At 43.4% G+C, this 17982-nt stretch overlaps 1 protein-coding gene across 1 annotated transcript; it reads left to right on the top strand.

The window, feature by feature from the left end:
• The first annotated feature begins 890 nt into the window (after window positions 1-890).
• Window positions 891-17982, top strand: IL7R (interleukin 7 receptor). Its single transcript, XM_010122353.2, has 8 exons — window positions 891-1070; window positions 6718-6856; window positions 8189-8343; window positions 9406-9560; window positions 10635-10812; window positions 11664-11754; window positions 13695-13770; window positions 15149-17982. Exons 1-8 carry the CDS (start codon window positions 980-982, stop codon window positions 15650-15652), a joined length of 1389 nt encoding a protein of 462 aa, XP_010120655.2. The 5' UTR covers window positions 891-979; the 3' UTR covers window positions 15653-17982.

The following is a 17982-nucleotide window of genomic DNA, read 5'->3' on the forward strand; positions in this document are numbered from 1 at the left end:
TTCCACTAGACCAGGTCACTCACAACCCTGTCCAGCCTGACCTTGAACACTTCGAGGGATGGGGTATTTGCAGCTTCTCTGGGCAACATGTTCAGTGCCTCACCACCCCCATAATAAAAAAAATTCTTCCTTATGTCCAATCTAAATCTACCATTTTTCAGTTTAAAACAATTACCCATTGTTCTGTCACTACAAGCCTTTGTAAAAAGTTTTTCTCCATCTTTCCTGTAAGCCCCCTTCAGGTACTAGGAGGCCACTGTCAGGTCTCCCCGGAGCCTTCTCTTCTCCAGGCTGAACAGCCCCAGATCTCTCAGCCTGTCCTCACAGGAGAGGTGCTCCAGCCCTCTGATCATCTTCATGGCCTCCTCTGGACTCAGTGCAACAGGTCCGTGTCCTTCTTATGTTGGGGGCTCCAGAGCTGGACACAGTACTCCAGGTGGGGTCTCACCAGGGCAGAGCACAAGGGCAGAATCACCTCCCTCGACCTGCTGGCCATGCTTCTTTTGATGACAACACTTAAAGAATAAATAACAGTAATTATTTATATTCAGTGTTTCACAGCTGGAAGATTTTTCTCCCTTCGACCTGTGTACCTCCATGGAGGTGAAAGCAGATGGGAGGACTAAGCTGTGCTCTCAGGAAGATCAGCAGCAAAATTCCCACTAGCCAAGAGAGGAGCATTGTCCATGAAAGGTGCTCCTGACCCACTTGACTTGACCAGATTTACCAAATGAGTTGATGAGCCTGATCCAGAAGGTCCTTAGTTTTGAAGTGGGAAGCATGTTTCAAAGTAAAAGCTGTGCAAATATCTTCACCGTGGCTTCCTGCTCTCTGCCACTAGTCATCCTTGTCGGCATGTTTACATTTCCCCTTGCCTGCGGTCTCTTTATCAGGCAATGGGTTTGTTCTGCATCTAGTATAAAGTAAGTGAGCGTGGGTTTTGCACACACACATACTGCACACATGCAGCTTGCTCAGGATGACACAGACGAGTACAGTATTGAGCATTTTCGTCTTGTTTCTTCACACCACTTTTGGGGAAAGTGGTTGCACCTCAGCAGATGGTGATGGTGAGTCATTTCATGTTCATCTTTCCACTCGTGTATGATCTTGAAAAACCTGAGTTAAGAGCTCCAAATGCAGCTGTTGCGTTAAATGTATTACTGTTTTAGCCTCTAGTCTCTTTCTTTTAGTGCCAGTATCTGAAGCAGATGTGGAGCTGGAGGACACCTATTTAATTTAATTCCCAAGTCTGTTGTCCTTATAACATCCAAATTCTGATGAAATGTGGGAGACCATAGCTGTATGCAGAGGGCATGCAAGATCAGACCTGTTAATCCTCTTGCATTGCATCTAGTCTTCATGTGAGGAGTTACGTCTGGGAGCAGGGAGCCACTTCTCTCTTCTGCAGACCATGGTCACTCTGAGCTACCATCAGAGAGGGGTGAGGTTCTGGCTTCTCTTGCTCTTGGCAGTTTCTTCCAAATAAAATGTTTCAATGTACCTCAAACCTCACCCAGGCTTTTCCCTTTCAAAAGCCAATTTTTTCTCTTTTTCTTTAAGCAACTGCATAAACTATATCTGGGAATAGTCCCAGATGTGGGTTGTAGTATGGCTTATAGTATGGCTGAAGCAGCAGCTCTACCAGGGTGTTCTCACAGCCCACCACTAAAAGCATTCGTCCCTTACTCAACAAATAATTATAAATCAATTCAAAAGTCTAATTTCAGGCTTGTTGCAGATTTTATTATCTCATTTAGACAAGTGAAAATTATTTAGCAGCAATATAATAAAAAATCAAAACATAAAGACCAGTAATAAAACTGCTCTTTCAATCTGCTGTCCATTTTCTCAAAAGGCAGCTGAAAAATTTGATTTATAGATTCAGTTCCAGATCTATTAAACCTTTAGTTTTCTAATACGAAAAAAAAACAGCAGTGACAGAGCTTGTTGCACTGTACCCAGAGGACATGGGCAGTCACTCAGTTAGTGGTAGTTTTAGCATTCCGTTATTTGGGAGCAAAAGAGTTTTTGTTTTTTTAGGAAGATAGTGGCTGTGTTCCTATGCTGTCTCACAGATAGGGAATCTCATTTTCCCCTGTATGTCATGTATAATAACATGTATTTATATACAAATATGTACATATATATATATACACATACACATAGCTGGATATGCATAGTAAGTTTTTAGGTTAGAAGAAAACAGGGAGTGGCTCAGAACTGCATCTAATAACTTTGTTTTTTCTGTTTGCCTTTTATTTGTACAACCTGCAGCTGTTTAGAGCCAGCTTTGGCAGGCAGCTACAGTGGTGAACGGTCAATGCCAATGATTTATTGCTGGTGTCACTGAAATCTTTAGGGTTTCCCAACAGCAGATATGACTGGAACATTCCTTGTTTTGTCCCTAACTTCCAGTAAATCATAATTAATCCTTTGCTTAGATTTAAAGACAAACAGATTCAGGAAATCCCCACTGAGCAATTAGCTGCTTTTATGATTTCTTTATGACTGTCATGGGTTTGGCCAACAAATTAAACAATCCAGGGTAAAATAATCTGCGGTGGATGTCTGCCTTTCACTCTTCACCTTTCCAACTCACTCTGCCTCCTGGCAAAGTGCCGCCAGCCGATGGAGGTGTGAGCTCACCCCTCCTTATGGGCAGAGTATGGAAAAGCTCATTGCGGCACTTGCCTTCACCTCCTCCTCTTTTCTGAGCAGCAGACTGCCTCCCAAGCGCTGTCCCCCAGCCTGGTGGAGGTGGTGGAGATTCCCAAAAGCCAAGAGAGCTACAAGCGTTGCAAAGGAGGGACAGCCACAGAGGTAGGGCAGGAGGGCAGGGGCAGGGGGAGCAGGAGGCAGTGCGCTGCGTGGCCTCGTGGGCAGGACAGTTGGCTTCAGTAGCCCTCCTACCCAGACTTGGAGAGTTTGTCCAACCCACATCAAAACGACTGCAACTGAAATGCATTCTGCCTGAATCAGATTAGCAGTAGAGATTACCCGTGACTGTCCATGGAGATGGTCACTTCATTGCCTTTGGAAATTCAGTCACTGACTCTGCAGGCGCTTACTGGTGCCTGTGGTTTCACACTTTGTGGTTAGTACTGGTGACTTCAGAGCATAAAGCTGAAGCACGTCCGTAGCCTATGCTAAAACTCTTCTCTTGGTAAAGGTGCATGAGGTTCCTGCTGTGATTTGAACCATCTTGCTGGCTGTTGTTCAAACCCAAGAGACAGCCATTTCTGTGAAGGACTTGCCAGAGCAGTTTTTCTCCTACTAGAACTGCCCCATCTCAAGCATAGCTAGGCTCAGGGCTCTGTCTGGTCAGGGCTTCTCAAGGGAAAAATTATAATCTTGTAAACTTTCAACCATGTAAAGAGTCCTTAGCAGTGTGAGTCATGTTGGAGTCATCAAACCATTTAAGTAGCAAATGTATTCGTGCATAGTGGTTCTGAGGTTTAGGGAAGAAACGTAACTGAGGCTACACACATATTTATGTCAGACAAAAAAAAATACTGTCAGCCCATGGAGGAACTGTGACAGAAAAAGCATTTCAAATTGCTAACTTAACACCATTCATGAGGTTTAATTCTCATGTTATTTCCACAAATAAGGAACCACATAATCATAATGTGAAAGTTCAGTGTCAAAGAGGTAAAGTCAGCTTTCCTTCCAGTCCAGTGCCAAAGGTGTACTACGCTGGTTAAACATTAAATGGCTTTTTGAATTGCAAGATAAAACCTTTTTCTTTCTTTTCATTTTGCAGTCAGATTGATAAAGAATGAATTAAAATTTCTGTCACTTTTCAGCAAAGCAGTAGCAGACAGCTGAAAGATTTTTCTCTGATATGCTTTTTATTAATAGGATGATTATCAGTTTTGTGTGTTTATAAAAAATCTGGTATATGTAGTTTTTCTACAGAAAAACAGAAAGCACCAAGCAGTCTAGGAACATCTGTCATCCTAACTTATAAGTCTTAATGTTGTCCTGAAGTAGCTATGAGTATAAATAAGCCAGTCTCCTGGTAGTTGCAGGTATCATCTTAAAGATGCATAAATATGACATATCTGTACATGTGAGCTTTGGGTGTTCCTATCTATATAAAATATGGGGGTCTTCCACTTTATGCAGATTCATTTCAACTTACTTGTTAAACCCTGAATTTTGAATATACTTATATCTATGTGCACAGACTTTTACCTAAAAATATGTAACTTCATGTGTACATATAGATTTCTGTACAGTTGTGGCTGCCCAGATGGCTCAGGGCTGCAGCAGTCAGGACTCTCACCCATGTGAAACTGCTGCAGGGTTTATTCTGGAGTTGTGCTGACCCCTGTATCTGTCTCTTGAATGTGATGGTCAAACAGAGAGGCTTTGTACAGCACCTGCTTTGTCTGTGTCTGTGCTGCACAGGTTATCCTCCCCACCAGATGCCACATTTCTTTGTCCTTCAGTGAGTGCTGGGCTCCCCTTGGGACAGACGCTGCCAGAGCTGTGGCAAGAAGGGAAGATTGATAATTGCTTATTCGCACTGGTTGCTCATGCTGGCAAGTGGCCACTAAACCTTATCTCAGGGGATAGATCTGCATCTACATTCTGGATTTGTACAGCATCAGATGCTCATGTCCCTTCTGCTGCCCACCATGGGTGCTGGCAGTAGTAGCCCCCTTTCCTAGCCCCTGCCTGCACTGCTTTTGCATTTTTCTCTGCATTTCTGAATAGCCTCTGAATTTCTTCTCTCACTCAAAACCTGACTCAAGATGCGACTCAACTCTGAGATCAGGAGGAAGCACTGCTGATAGCGATCCTGAGGGGTGATGCTGTGTACTTACCTTTTAAAGCAATCAAAAAACTCTCCCCTGGTTTCTCTCTGCTGTCAAATCATGACCGTTTTGGACCTTCAGATGAGCTGCCATGATGGACAAGGTCTGGGTTTCTCTGTATGGTGGCAGGATTGGCCAAGGATCATGAGGCGTATCCAGGTAGCTGGTCACCTCTCAAAGATCCAGTTTACTTGGGAGACAGCAGATGACCATAATTTCCTGTGGGAGGGATTTTCCATTGGAAACGTCTCCACAGGCATTTCTCCGCACTGTTTGTGAGTGTGAGTCACCAATATCACCGGAGCAGACAAGGTCTTGTTCTTGCTGCGGCAGGTGCCCTGCACAGAAAGAGCATGTCTGAGGAGTGGGTAGGAGAGGACTAAGCAGGGGATCGGGAATAGTCCTTGGACATGGGGAAGAAGGTTGTGTATCATCACAGCTGCCCTTAACCACCCGTGAAAGCGGAGAGAGGAATTCCTGCCCTGAGGATCTGCTCAAGGGGTCATGGCAATAACCTAACCCTTTCCCTGTCTGCTCAGCAACAATAGGTGAGATTTCACGAAATGAGGCTGAACTGTCAGTTTCTGCCAGAAAGGGCTCCTCTCAGGAGCATCAGCTTTTGCCTCACTGACCTCATACAAGCCAAGTGTAGGACTTGAAACATAGGCTTTTAGTCAAATCACAATTGTTTTATGACTCATCGAAGAAAATTTGCAGGAAGCCACGCATTCTGGCAGAAAGTCTGAGCTTTCCCTCCTGAGCCCAAATTTGTGACATTTCAGAAAACTTTGCAGTACAATCAAAATGAGGCTTAATTGCCTCATGAAAACAAAATAGTCTTGCGTTCCTAAAACCACACTTATTATTTTCCAGTCTTCTCAGGAATCTGGTGACAGGCCAGACCTTCACAGCATGAGCAGGGGTAGGGCAGGGGCAGGAGGACACCGCTCTGGCGCTCTGGCTGTCCGCAGCATGGCCGGTCCTGATGCAGATGCAGCAGTGGCAACTGCCAAGCATGCATCCTCAGCTGTGGGTCTGCCACATCGGAGCTACAAGGTGTCTGACATACTTCCAGGCTGTCCTGTGCTGGAATTCCCATAAAAATAACTTCTTTTGAAATTATCCATTGCTCTGGAGCACACATTAGCCTCAAGCACCAGCCCCAAACACCTCTGTCAGTAACTGTGCTGACTGTATCCCCCAGCGCATGTTTCTGTTCTGTATATTTTCAAGAGTAGTTTGGTCCTTGACTTGAATATTCTGCTTTTCAACAGCCATCGTGAACATGTCTTGCTCCCTTTCGCATGCTCAAGAATAGCAGCATTTTGTGGTTCCCAATAGGAAAACCTGTTTGAGAAAGTCCTGAGATGATTTTCAGATCTGCTTTATCTCAGTATAAAGTTCATCCATAACTTTTGAAACAAGAATTCCCCTGTCCCTGGCTCAAACTTGTAAGGAATGAAACTGCAGAGTAGACAATATATTTTCACTGCTTTTCACTTGATACTGGGACTTTTTCACAAAAGTTTCCAGGTTGACATAAGCACCTCTCTTTGCCAGTGATAGAAAAAACCAGACATGAGGTGTCTCGTCTGACCAAACCATCTGTGACACGTGCCTTTTTATAGTTCACAGACAGATGATGTAGAATGTACCTTCATGTGTGGTAAGTTGGTAGGCTTCATCAGCATGCAGGGAGAGCAACCTTGAAAGGTTGCAACTAGCTTTTAATTTCCTTTTGAACAAACTTTCTTTGCCTCTTCCAAAACAGGTAGGTTGATTCTCATCTTTTCAGGCAACCAAGTAAAGAATCAACCTCCTATACAATGGAGCTGCAAATTGAATACACTCACTGGTTTTCTTCAATAACATCCTGCAAATCTCTCCTTAGGGACTTTCGGAGATGATGAACCAGACAATTTTGACATCGACTGCTTCAGCCAGCTGGAATTTAAGGATTCCTACAGCACCCTGACCTGCAATTTTACAGAGCTGCCTCCTCACAACACTAACTATACCCTGGCCCTGTGGTAAGCCCTGTCAGTCTGTCCTTTGGTAAATTCCTGGAAAGCGAAATGCTAAGCACCAATGACTCATGCTGCTGTATGCTGAGAAACAGGAGCTAAAATGTTAGACGAAATTCTGTTTCAGAGTGTTTTACCAAGTGTGACTACTATATTCAGCAAAGAAGAAGAATTTACTGAAACAGAATATAAGTCCCCAATAAGAAAAAGAAAATCAGCTGGAAGGGTCCGTAAAGGGCATTATAACATCTTCAATAGTCCTGATTGTGCCTGTGTTGGTCTGAAACACTTGTTATTACTGGTGTAGCCCAGCATGAGCTGAAAGCGTATTTCCTTTAAATTAAGAAGTATTAAAACAAAACAAAACAAAAACCCTAGCCTTTATCAAATGAAAAGTGAAAATGTTTTTGAGGATGTAGATCCTTTCCACAGAAAATTCTTTGGCAGGAAAGCTGATTTCTACTGAGAGGAAAATGCCTTTATCTATGTCAAAACAAAAATTAAGCAGTTGTCTTTGCATACACAGGCACAGAGAAGACACATTAGAATGAGTACACAAAAAGCTGACAGTTTCCAAACACATCAGTCATATCCACTTCTTGCCAAGGTCTTGAAACTGTTTTCCACCTTTTTATTTTATCTGATGCACCTAGCTGAAGAAGCTCAGATTTTGTTTCTTTAGCATACTTTTGCTTTTCCCTTTGCCTGGAAAGATCTGCTACGGCCAGCAAAAGAAGTGGATTTTTTTCTTTCTTTTGCTCTTCTAATCAATACTTAATTTTTTTCCACCTAGTTTATTAGAATTTTTCTGTTTTCATGGACATGTATTCTGGACTTTGACGGAAATTTTATGACAGCCCTCAAACACAGGAGTCACACAGATGGAGGAACACACGGACACATTTCTACCTCTGAAACTGTGCTATATGACTCCCTCATGGCTTGGCTGACTGTTGATCCTGTATTTGCTACCACTTCAGTCAATAGGAAATTTCTCTTTATCTTCAGTGAGCATCCAAACCTATTGCCCTATATTTAAGTGAGATCATTTTTAAAGATACAAAGGTTTTTAACACATACATGTCCAATTCAATAATTGCATGTTTTTCTTGAAGAGCTCCAGAACTCTTACTGTGACTTACGTCACTTGATTATTGTGCTCAAAGACCATGAAGTAAAATACTATCGATCTTTTAAACTCTTTATTGGCATGGCATTTTTTCTTATTTCATATGGAGTTTCACTTCAGTTAATGTGAAATGAGCAGCCAGGATTTGTCCCTTACTGTGTTAAAGTAAGACTCAGAAGAAATTAATGCTGTGTCACTTTGGTCAACAGTACCAAGGAAGACAGCAATTACGTGTGCTTCAATATGGAGAAACAGGAAGATGCGTATTTCTTACAATTCACTGATATACTCTCGAATAAAGACATATGCATGGACTCTGAGACAAAAAGAAGGGTCTGCAGGAGTGTGGTTGTAACTGACATTGGTAAGACACTTAACATTTCAGACATTTTAAAGATGTGCTTGTTACTGGAGAAAAAATAGCAGCACAAAGCCTAAGCACCAATCTGGATGACATAGAAGCAGTACAAAACAGTGCCCTAGCAGGGCACGGAGCCTGGATTGGGGTGTTGACAGAGTGATGGGTGATGTTCCACTTCTTTCAAAGCCAAACGTGATTAGCCTCCATTCAAAATGTGCGGTTGAATTACAGCTTGATGTAAAACTACCCAGACCTGGACATAGACCAAATCATGCAAATAGGCGAAGCAGCTGTTCCTGAGCTTAGCTGAACTGTCAAGCAGGGACATTTTGTTCATCTCTTACTAAGGCTTGTGAAGTTTCAGGACTGACCACCTCAAGTCTGTTGTGAGCTCGGTAGCACAGGGACTGCAAGGTTGCAAGATCTCACTTTTCACACCTTGCTTCCTTATGGAGCCTGTTGTCTGAATGAGGTGGTTGGACATCCTGCAGTGCAGAAGGGACACAGAGAGCCCATGAATAGCCTCATTAAGGTCACACTGAGGACCTGTCTGAGCTAGGAAATACGGAACTCAGGGGAACAGTGGCTCCTTAGGACTTATTCCTCTTGGGAGCTGATCTCATTCAAGGGCTGCAGAGAAGCCCAGGGAGGGTAGCTGTGTTCTACTCTGGTGCCACATTGCTTTGCCTTCCTTTGGCAATAGACACTGCAAGATCCTTCCCTTATGACACCTTTCTGCCCCAGTCCAATCGGTCTGTAATAGTCTTACATTACTTTTAGTGCTTTCCAACACTAAACATCACATCCCTAGGAAGTGCCATCCGTGCTGGTCACACCAGTGCTCCAGCAGGTCAGCACCAAGACCCTTTCTGGACCCAGGTGTAAGGATGAGCTGGGGCTTGGCTTGAGGTTCGCCCAGCTCAGCCAGCCCTTGCTCAAGACAGGCCACCCCACAGCAGCTGTAACTTGAAGTGGACTTTTTTTTTTTTTTTTACTTTTCAAAACTGTTTATTTTGTAGTAACATTATTCTACACCTGTTATATCCTGTTTTTTATCATTTGCAGTTAAGCCTGAAGTACCATTCAATTTAAACATCACATACCAAAAGGAGGCAAATGAATATCTTATTCATTATAGTACACCACACTCATGGAAGAAATACTTAAAGGACAAATTAATACACCAAATAGCCTATCGGCAGGAAGAAGGCACTTGGAAGGTAAGTGCTGATGTGTTGGTGAGCTAATTTCCAAAATTAATCATTGTCAGAAATACAGTATCCTGTAAAAACCCTCAAATCTGTATTTCTGCAGTTCTCCAGCTGAAAACCTGGAGAGATGCAATATTTGGCATTTGGAAATTTCATCAGTCAAAACAATTCCAGACTAACAGCACCCATGTCTGTTAGACATTTCTCTGTGCTAACAAAGTTTCATTCATGTGGCCTTTGGAGTGGGAAGAGAAAATGTAACATTAATAGAGAGACAGAACCATCCTAAGTGTTTGGAAGGCTTGCTCCTCGCTGTGGTGGTTTTGGTCTTATTTTCTGTGCTCCTCAGTCAGTAAATCATATGGTCCCTTTTTTATTAGGCAACAGTTTCTTCATGTCCTTTTTTTCATCGAGCCTCTCCGGGCTTTGGGCGCTGCCCTGCAGCTCTCCCATCCTCAGACCATGTTTCAAGCTGCAGCTGCCTCTGACCTAGATCTGGTCTGGGATGCACAGCTGCTGGCACTTCTGTGTCCCCAGAGCAGCCATGCAAACACTGTTCCACACTGCGGGGTGTTTGAAAGCATGGAGTATACCTGTTTTTTATACAGGGAACACAGGAGAACTGTAACTAGAAAATGAAAATTTTTCAGACAACCAAATACATTGAAATAAAAGAGTGCCAGACCTGCACTGTGGGATTTCAGCTTCTTTCCTGTAACTGCTCTTTCAGAAGTTGTCTTTTTATGCCACACAAATGTATTTTTTCCCCTCTCTCTCTTCTGAGGCTCCGCAGGGAATCATTATTTCCCACTCCAATACGAGCAATAGCAAAGCACAGTTAATACTTCCAGCTGTTTTCCAAAGAGCTCTGACTCAGAGTTAGTCTCTCTTCTTGTTACTGTCTGGACTACCTAGCTGTTAAACTAGACTGATGCAGTGATGACCACCTTTATAATAATCAAAGAGAAGGAAAAAACTGCACAGTACTGCAGGGATGCACCTGATCTCGTGCATTTTGCTGAAACTCCAAAATCTTTTTCCTGTGTCTACTAGGAAAATAATTGGGATTTTTTGTGTGTTTAGACTATAGAGTCACCATACCTTCAAGTAAAATTACTGGGGAAAAACCTTAAAAATGATGCATCATATGAGGTGAAAGTACGGTCGCAGCCCAACGGAGACTATTTTAAGGGCACGTGGAGCGAATGGAGTGCTTCCAAGACCTTCAGGACCACAATGGAGCAGCACCCCACAGAGACCTGTAAGGGCAGAAACCACTTTGGTCCCCCTGGAAGAAAGCAGAACCAGGGGCTCTCGTCTTCCTGGCCAGCCCTGGCAGCAGCAGTGACAAGAGCATGGGGAGGGAAGAGCCCACAGCCACAGCAGGGTCAGCCCTTACGGGCAACGGGCATCCCAGAGGAGATGACACAGAACGTGGCTGTATCACTCTGGTCAGGGGCTGACTTTTCCCGTGAAGTTAAATCTCACTCAAGGGCGATAAGATCAGATGAAAGGGCATGAGGGGGGTGCAAAGGGAGGTGAAGGCTGACTCACTGCTGCTTGCTGCCTGCTGACATGCAGAGAGAGGCATCACCTTGCACTGAGCATTTCAGATAGGCACAAAGAGAGGTGAAACAGGAGCCAGTTCAGGGCCCTAGATTTGTGTGCGAATACGGCACTTCAATCACAAATACCATACAGGATTAAATCTCATCATTGCACTTGCAAACATAAATAATCCTACTGGTCGTTGGGGTCCCTTGAGTCCCCAGGGGCACCTCAGCATTACATGTGTTCAAAGTCACTTCAGTGCTGCTGTGAGGATGCAGCAAGGGGTGGTGGTGTCAGCATGATAGCAAACTTCAAGCTGCCTTAATCCAGCCTGGGAACCCAGCCTGGAGCTCAGCCAAATGTTGATGCTGTGCTCTGGCAGCCTACCTCTTTCCTCCTTCAGGTAGGCAGGAGAAATGCACCACTGCACCAGTCCAGTGACAGGAAAGTGCAGTGCTTGGCATTCATTCGTATTTTATTGTCTGAAGAGACATTACAGTTACAGTGACTTAACATTGAGGTATTTACATGCGTTGGCTGATGTTCCTTGTTTTTCTTTAGACAGTAGCGTGGTCTTGGTTATACTCTCTATCCTGGGATTCATGCTGTCCATCGTCATGATTGTCCTGATTGGAACTTTTTGGGAAAACAGGTAATCTAAGTCTTTTCATATCAGAAAAAGTGTTGGAAGCCAATCTTGTTCTGACAGAATTGACAGTCGTATTGTTTTTTCTCTAACACTTGTGAACTATTCTCTTTCTGTCCCCGGTCCTCTATATGAAGTGAAAGACAGGCAAAGAGTAGAAGTGGGCAATAGAAGAGAGTGTGTTGGCAGGCAGAAGATGACCCGCCACTTCAAGCAGACTTTAGTCTTGGGCTCAAAACACTGGGACCTTCGGGGAGCTGAAGTCACCGTGAAACGGAGTCAGTGTCTCATTGGAGGCAAATATGACTCAAAAGCTTCAAGCAAGATCCAGAAAAGAAAGCAAACTGTGGGTTTTAACAAAGTCCCGAGAGGTGTGGAAATGGTACAGCGAGGAGACTGCCTCTTTCCCTTTCATAGGCTGAGTCACCAGGCTGCTCACTCTGCAGTGCTTTCGGAAGCAGCAGGGCAGAGCTCTCTGCAACAAGGGCTTTATGGCATCAGGCACTAACCCAACCAGGACCCCATCCAGCCGTGTAGCAAAACTAGGCTTTACATCCCCCACCACAGCCGTCATAACAGATGTGGGACTGGAGCTACGCTCATTACACAAGCAGTCCTCTTTCTGTGTTTTTTTCTCATGTATTGGCTACACAGCAGTAGATATATAACTGTAAACCTATTTTAAAATATGTGGTTACATATCCTTATATAGAATAAATGGTTAGTTGACAAGTTTAAGAAAGTGAACAGATATATAGATAATCTGGTGAAACCAGCATCTGGAGTGAAAAAGTCCCAAGTTTAACCATGGGAGATGAACCTCTCTCAAGGCAGAAAGCCCAGGGCGGTTCAGTGGCGTTCAGAGCAGCCCGTCCATGACATCCAGCTCCACTCATGTTCAGAAAGATGGCTGCATGTGAGCTGCTTTTTGGGGACAACATTTGGGCTGTGCCAGCTGCTGAATTACACAGGAAGATTGCCTGGGAATATGCTAGTTGGCCCCAGTGAAACCATGCCAAGAACAATTTTAATAATTAAACATCTCAGACACTTGAGTCATCTGCCAGGGAATGCTCCCTGGTGCTATTTTATTTGCAAGTAGAGATGTGGCTTGCGAGTTTTAGCTCTTGCTTTTGAGTGTTGCTGAGTATTTGCAGCTCTCTAACTTTGCTAGAAGTTCTGTGTACACAAAACTGCTGAAAAAAACAGGCTTTTAGTTGGTGAAACTTTTTGAATGTAGAGTTCTCTTTTAAAAAGAAGAAGGTTTTATACATGTGTGTATACATACCCACATATACAGGCACATAAAACGAAATATAGATTCATGTACATCTACAGCTGTATTTGTATCACTGCAACATTGAATGTCAGTAGGGCAATATTCTCTAGGGGCATCATAGCTGAGGGTTTCCAGCAGCTCAAGATGAGAACTTTGCTAATTGAGGCAGTAAAATGAGACCTGTAGGACAAGGCTACAATACAGATATCTGAAGCACAAAGAGCTGGCCAAGGAGTGGGACAATATGCAGTTATTTGACTAATATAAACATGCAGAGGCAAACACCAGCAAATTTGCACTTTAACCATAGCAATTTTTTTTCGGTTGTGGAAATTGTTTTCATCATGCAAAACCCACTTAGCACAGCTAGATGTAAATGAGATCTTCACCAACAAAATTTGCTGCTTTTCCAGTACTTGGTGAAGAGTCTTCCTTTAACTGTGACAATTTGTGCACTTGAAAGAACAATGACTACTCGATGACCTTTTCAACTCCTCCTCCTGTCTTTGTTTTGTGCTGAGACTTCTGTCCTTATTCTGGGTAATGCAAGCCAGCCCTAAGGCTTTGTGACAATTAGTACAAACGATGCAATGTGAACCTCTGATATCTCGACATGTTCCTCTTTTGCTGCTGTGAAACTCCTTTTTCTCTACTATTGCTGTTTCAGAATCAAGCCTGCTGTGTGGCCAAACCTTGCTGATCATAAAAAAACACTGGAGCAACTGTGCAAGAAGCCAAAAAATGTATGTACTTCCATTGTCATTTTCACCTGAGCGTAGACTATTGGGAACAAAACTAACACTCATGGCAGATAGTACATGCTGCATGAACTGGGATGTCTTTCAGAAATAGCTTCCCTATTTCACTGAAGAGACTCCACATTTGCACAGGCAGATGCTAGTCAAGGGTTTGAAAATAATAGACAATTCAACTAGTGCCTGAGCTTTGACTTGTGCAAAGTTACTACAGACGACAGCTGGAGAACTTGAAAGATGAAGAAAGGCTGAAGAAATTGAGTTTCTTTAGAGAAAAGCAGAAGCTCAGGGAGAGGAGTACTAATCACAGCCTCCCAATACCTAAAGTGTGGGTGGAGGGAAGGTGGAGGTGCTGTGTTCACAAGGCACTATGATGACAGGCATGTGATGCTTCAGGGCAAGCTTAATCTGGATGTAAGCAAAAATCTTTCTCCATGAAAACAATTAAACATTGAGTAGGTTGCCCAGAGAAGAGGTATATTGTCCCTTGCTGGAAATGTTCAAGGATTGCCTTGACAGGGCCCTGGATAAGCCAGTCCAGGTCCTGCTTCTGGCAGAAGGTTGAACCAGCTGGACTCCAGAGGTCCTTTCCAACCACAACACTTTGGTGATTCTATGAAACTGTGATCATGGGGCTGGATGGAGACCCTTTGCAAACATCCCTGGTGACACCCATGTACCCTTACATGGCCAGCAGAATTGCTCATCCACTGTACACCATAGGAACTGCTCTGCCAGATAAAAACCAGACGGACAAATGTTACAAACTGTAAGGTGTGGGATTAACCTATTGCCTTAAAACTACGTGTCTAGTGCACTTTTTCACTAAGAAACTCATCAGTGCTGTTCTCTCCATTTGGTACATTATTAGCACATTCTTAATTTAATAAGAGGTCTAAGATGACTCTACCACTCCCTGTGCTCCCCAGTGCAGGGATTTCTAATCTGTTTCAGGAAGTCGTGGCAAACTTTTACTTCCCTCACTGCTAAATTCGGAAGGTAAAACTGAAAGGAACCGTCTGGGTCGGCGCACTCATTCCTGTGAAATGGCAGGTGTGCCATAAATCTGTGGCTCAGAAAAGTCTCTGAAACACCAGTTGCCACCACGTTGAGTGGAGCATAAAACTCTCAGCCAGTGGTGCTGCCTGCAGGAGGTCACTGGATAGATTCAGATTAATATGGAAAAAGATTTTAAGCCACATGATAGTTTATTCTGTACTAATCTATTTTTCAGCCTGCTCGGGGTTACTTTCAGAGTTAAAGAAATAATTAATACCTTCCTAAACTGAAATGAATTATCAAAGTACCTTTTCTGTTAAGCTAACATCCACTGTTTATTGACTCTGCTGTTCCCTTTGCCATGCAGAACTTTGATATAAGCTTCAACCCAGAGAGTTTTGGTTACGTTCATATCCATAGAGTGGATGGCATTCGAGCAAAAGCTGAACTGGAAAATTTTCTGCAGCCGACAACTGCTTCGGAAACAAACCAACCAGAAAAATTTAGGAGTGGATCAGACCTGAAGGTAATCCCTGCAATGACAGACAAAAGCAACCTGAACCTGTCAGTGACTTACGGAGGAATCTGGCCTGCTGAAGCCCTGCACGGACTCTTAGGCACCAGCCAGTTTGCAGTCACCGAAGCAGACTGTGGCTCCAGCACGTACGAGGTGTGCCATGGCAACAGGGTGCCCCTGTGCCGTGACGGTTTCAACCCTTCCTCCGTTCCTCCCCCGGATCCCTCTGGCCAGCCTGGACCAGAGCCCCTAAATGGTGACACGATATCCCAGATGCCACCTACGAGTGAAGTGAGATCACCGAATAACGAGGAAGCCTATGTCACAATGTCTAGCTTCTACAAAAATCAGTAAGCCCTACTGGAATGGCAGCGTATCATTTTTTTTCTCTAACACAAGCAGGATACTGATGCTTTCTGTTTTGTTTTCCCATGTCTTGTGTCAGTGGGTTCCCACCTCCACCACGCACCCTGCTCGCAGTGCAACGCTATACCTGCAAGGAAGTGGGTTCTCTCATGTTTCAGTGATAAATGGTCTAACCTCAGCTCTCAGCACGCCAGTAGCTGAGAGTGCCAGTAGCAATCTCCACTGCAGCAGATATGAAATTTAATTCAACTTGACTTTAATCTTCAGATCTGATTAATCCAGAGCAATGACACTGCACTCCTAGCTGAGGATCACAGCATGTCTTGTAGACATTAATGAACTCTCTGTTAACCTCTTGGTTGCAGGGTTAAGCTCTTATTAATGGCTAAGCAAGAAATATGGCAACAAATTCAAGTTAAATAGAATCCAATCTTTTTCAAACAGCAGTAGGTCAAGAGTAACTCCTCTGCAGTCAGTAGAAGTCCACAAGTTTGCAAAACGCCGGTAAATGAGAGTTGCTATCAAGCATTAGTTGCCTGGAGATTCAGGTGCTTGGTCACCACAAAGGAACTTTGCTGAAATTCCAGGAAAAAGGGCACACACACTCATTTTAGGAAGACGTTTTCTCAGACTGATTTTTTTTCTTTTTTTTTTTGAGAGAGAGAGAGATTAAAACAAAGCAAAACCCTACATGCCACTACTTTTTTGCTATTGATAAAGATCTGCCCAGGAGCCAATTTTAGGATCCACAGGCACTTCTGCTAGTGTTATATATTAAATATTATATCTTCAGTATTTCATGTACTAACAATGTTTAGCTAAGAAAACAAGACAAAATCTATTAAAATCAGAGTTGCACCTGAATTGGGGCTGTAAAAGGCATGATGCTGCTTTTCTCTGCAGCTCTTGTGCAACTGTTAGCGCAGCATGCAAGTACTTTCCAGGACAGAAGGGCTGAGCAGGCAATATTTGTTTACTAGCATTATTCCTCGCAGCTGTGGCTCCGCGAGAATAGTTTCAGTTTGGCCAGGCGATTTTCTTACGCAACATCTGACCTAGGAAGATTAATTGAGTGTCATGGATCCTGCCAGTGCTGAGAAGACCTGTATTTTTTAAAATACTTTGTAAATTGCCTGGAGATAGCTTCCCCCCTCCCACCATTGTGATGGAGGAAGGCATCCTGTCCCTTCCCATTCACCTTTCTCTGGACTCTGCACAGCTCTAAGGGGTTCTTTATGCACTGCCACATAGAGATAGATGGCTGAGCCACTTCACAGTCCTTCTGGGATGCTGCGCATTGCAGAGCGCAAGCTTGGAGATAAAGCTGCTACAGCCACACGGTTGCATGGCAGCCGAGCAGTGTGGCCACGGGAAATCCAAGCCGCTTTGCTGCACTCTGGGATTGGGGTTCACCTCACAATGCAGTCTCAGTTCATCCAGCTGCTTGAAATTCTCCTTTATTGAAACGTATTCACGTTCCCAGAGTCTAATGGTAAAAAGACTCCTCTCTCATTCTCAGAGCTGCTCAAATTTATTCTGACTGGTAATAATCGCTGAGGTGAAGACAGCACTTCACCTTCTCCAGCTCCACCTGACGTCAGGGGAACCTTCAAATGGGGATAACCTTACAGCCCCTGCGTGCAAAGGGGCTGAGGACTTTGCTCAATGCATTCCAATGCCATTTTACAGAATGGTTTTTATTGCTGTTTCTCACTGAATTAAATGTTGATTAATACAGTAGAAAAAGATGAAAGCCCTGGACATTAATTTGCTTTATAATGCTTGTATTCTTAAAAAGAGCTGCTACTAATGCTATGCTGTGCTGACTTGCACAGAGCAATTGTAGATGTAGACAGATTGTACTGGAGAGATATCCTCTTCCAGTAACACAGTGACAAACAAAAAGGGAACAGAGGAAGAAGCAAAAGCGCATCAGAAAAATCCTCTACAGTATGTGCTATGCTTGTTTCAAACCCATATACACATTTTTAAGGATTAAAAGGGACAGCACAAATATCTATTTGCACTGTTTAAGCAGTAAGGTACCCATATGTAATAGTCCTTCTGTTTGTCCAGAAAGGTATACTGCTCTTTAGTATGGGAAAAGTAGTAGAAACCTGATGTTTATTTACTTTAATCACTCTGAAATAGTTATATTTTTCCTATGTAGTACTCATATTTTTGCATAGCTGCTAATGTTTAAAGATTCATTCTATTTTCTACGCCTTGTTATCTTATTTAATTAGGTAACATGTAACCTTGGTTTTATAACGATTTTATTGTATTAAAACAACATGACTATTTGCATGACCTATTTA

Source organism: Chlamydotis macqueenii, chromosome Z, assembly GCF_036417535.1.
Source record: "Chlamydotis macqueenii isolate bChlMac1 chromosome Z, bChlMac1.mat, whole genome shotgun sequence".
NCBI classification, from domain to species: Eukaryota; Metazoa; Chordata; class Aves; order Otidiformes; family Otididae; genus Chlamydotis; species Chlamydotis macqueenii.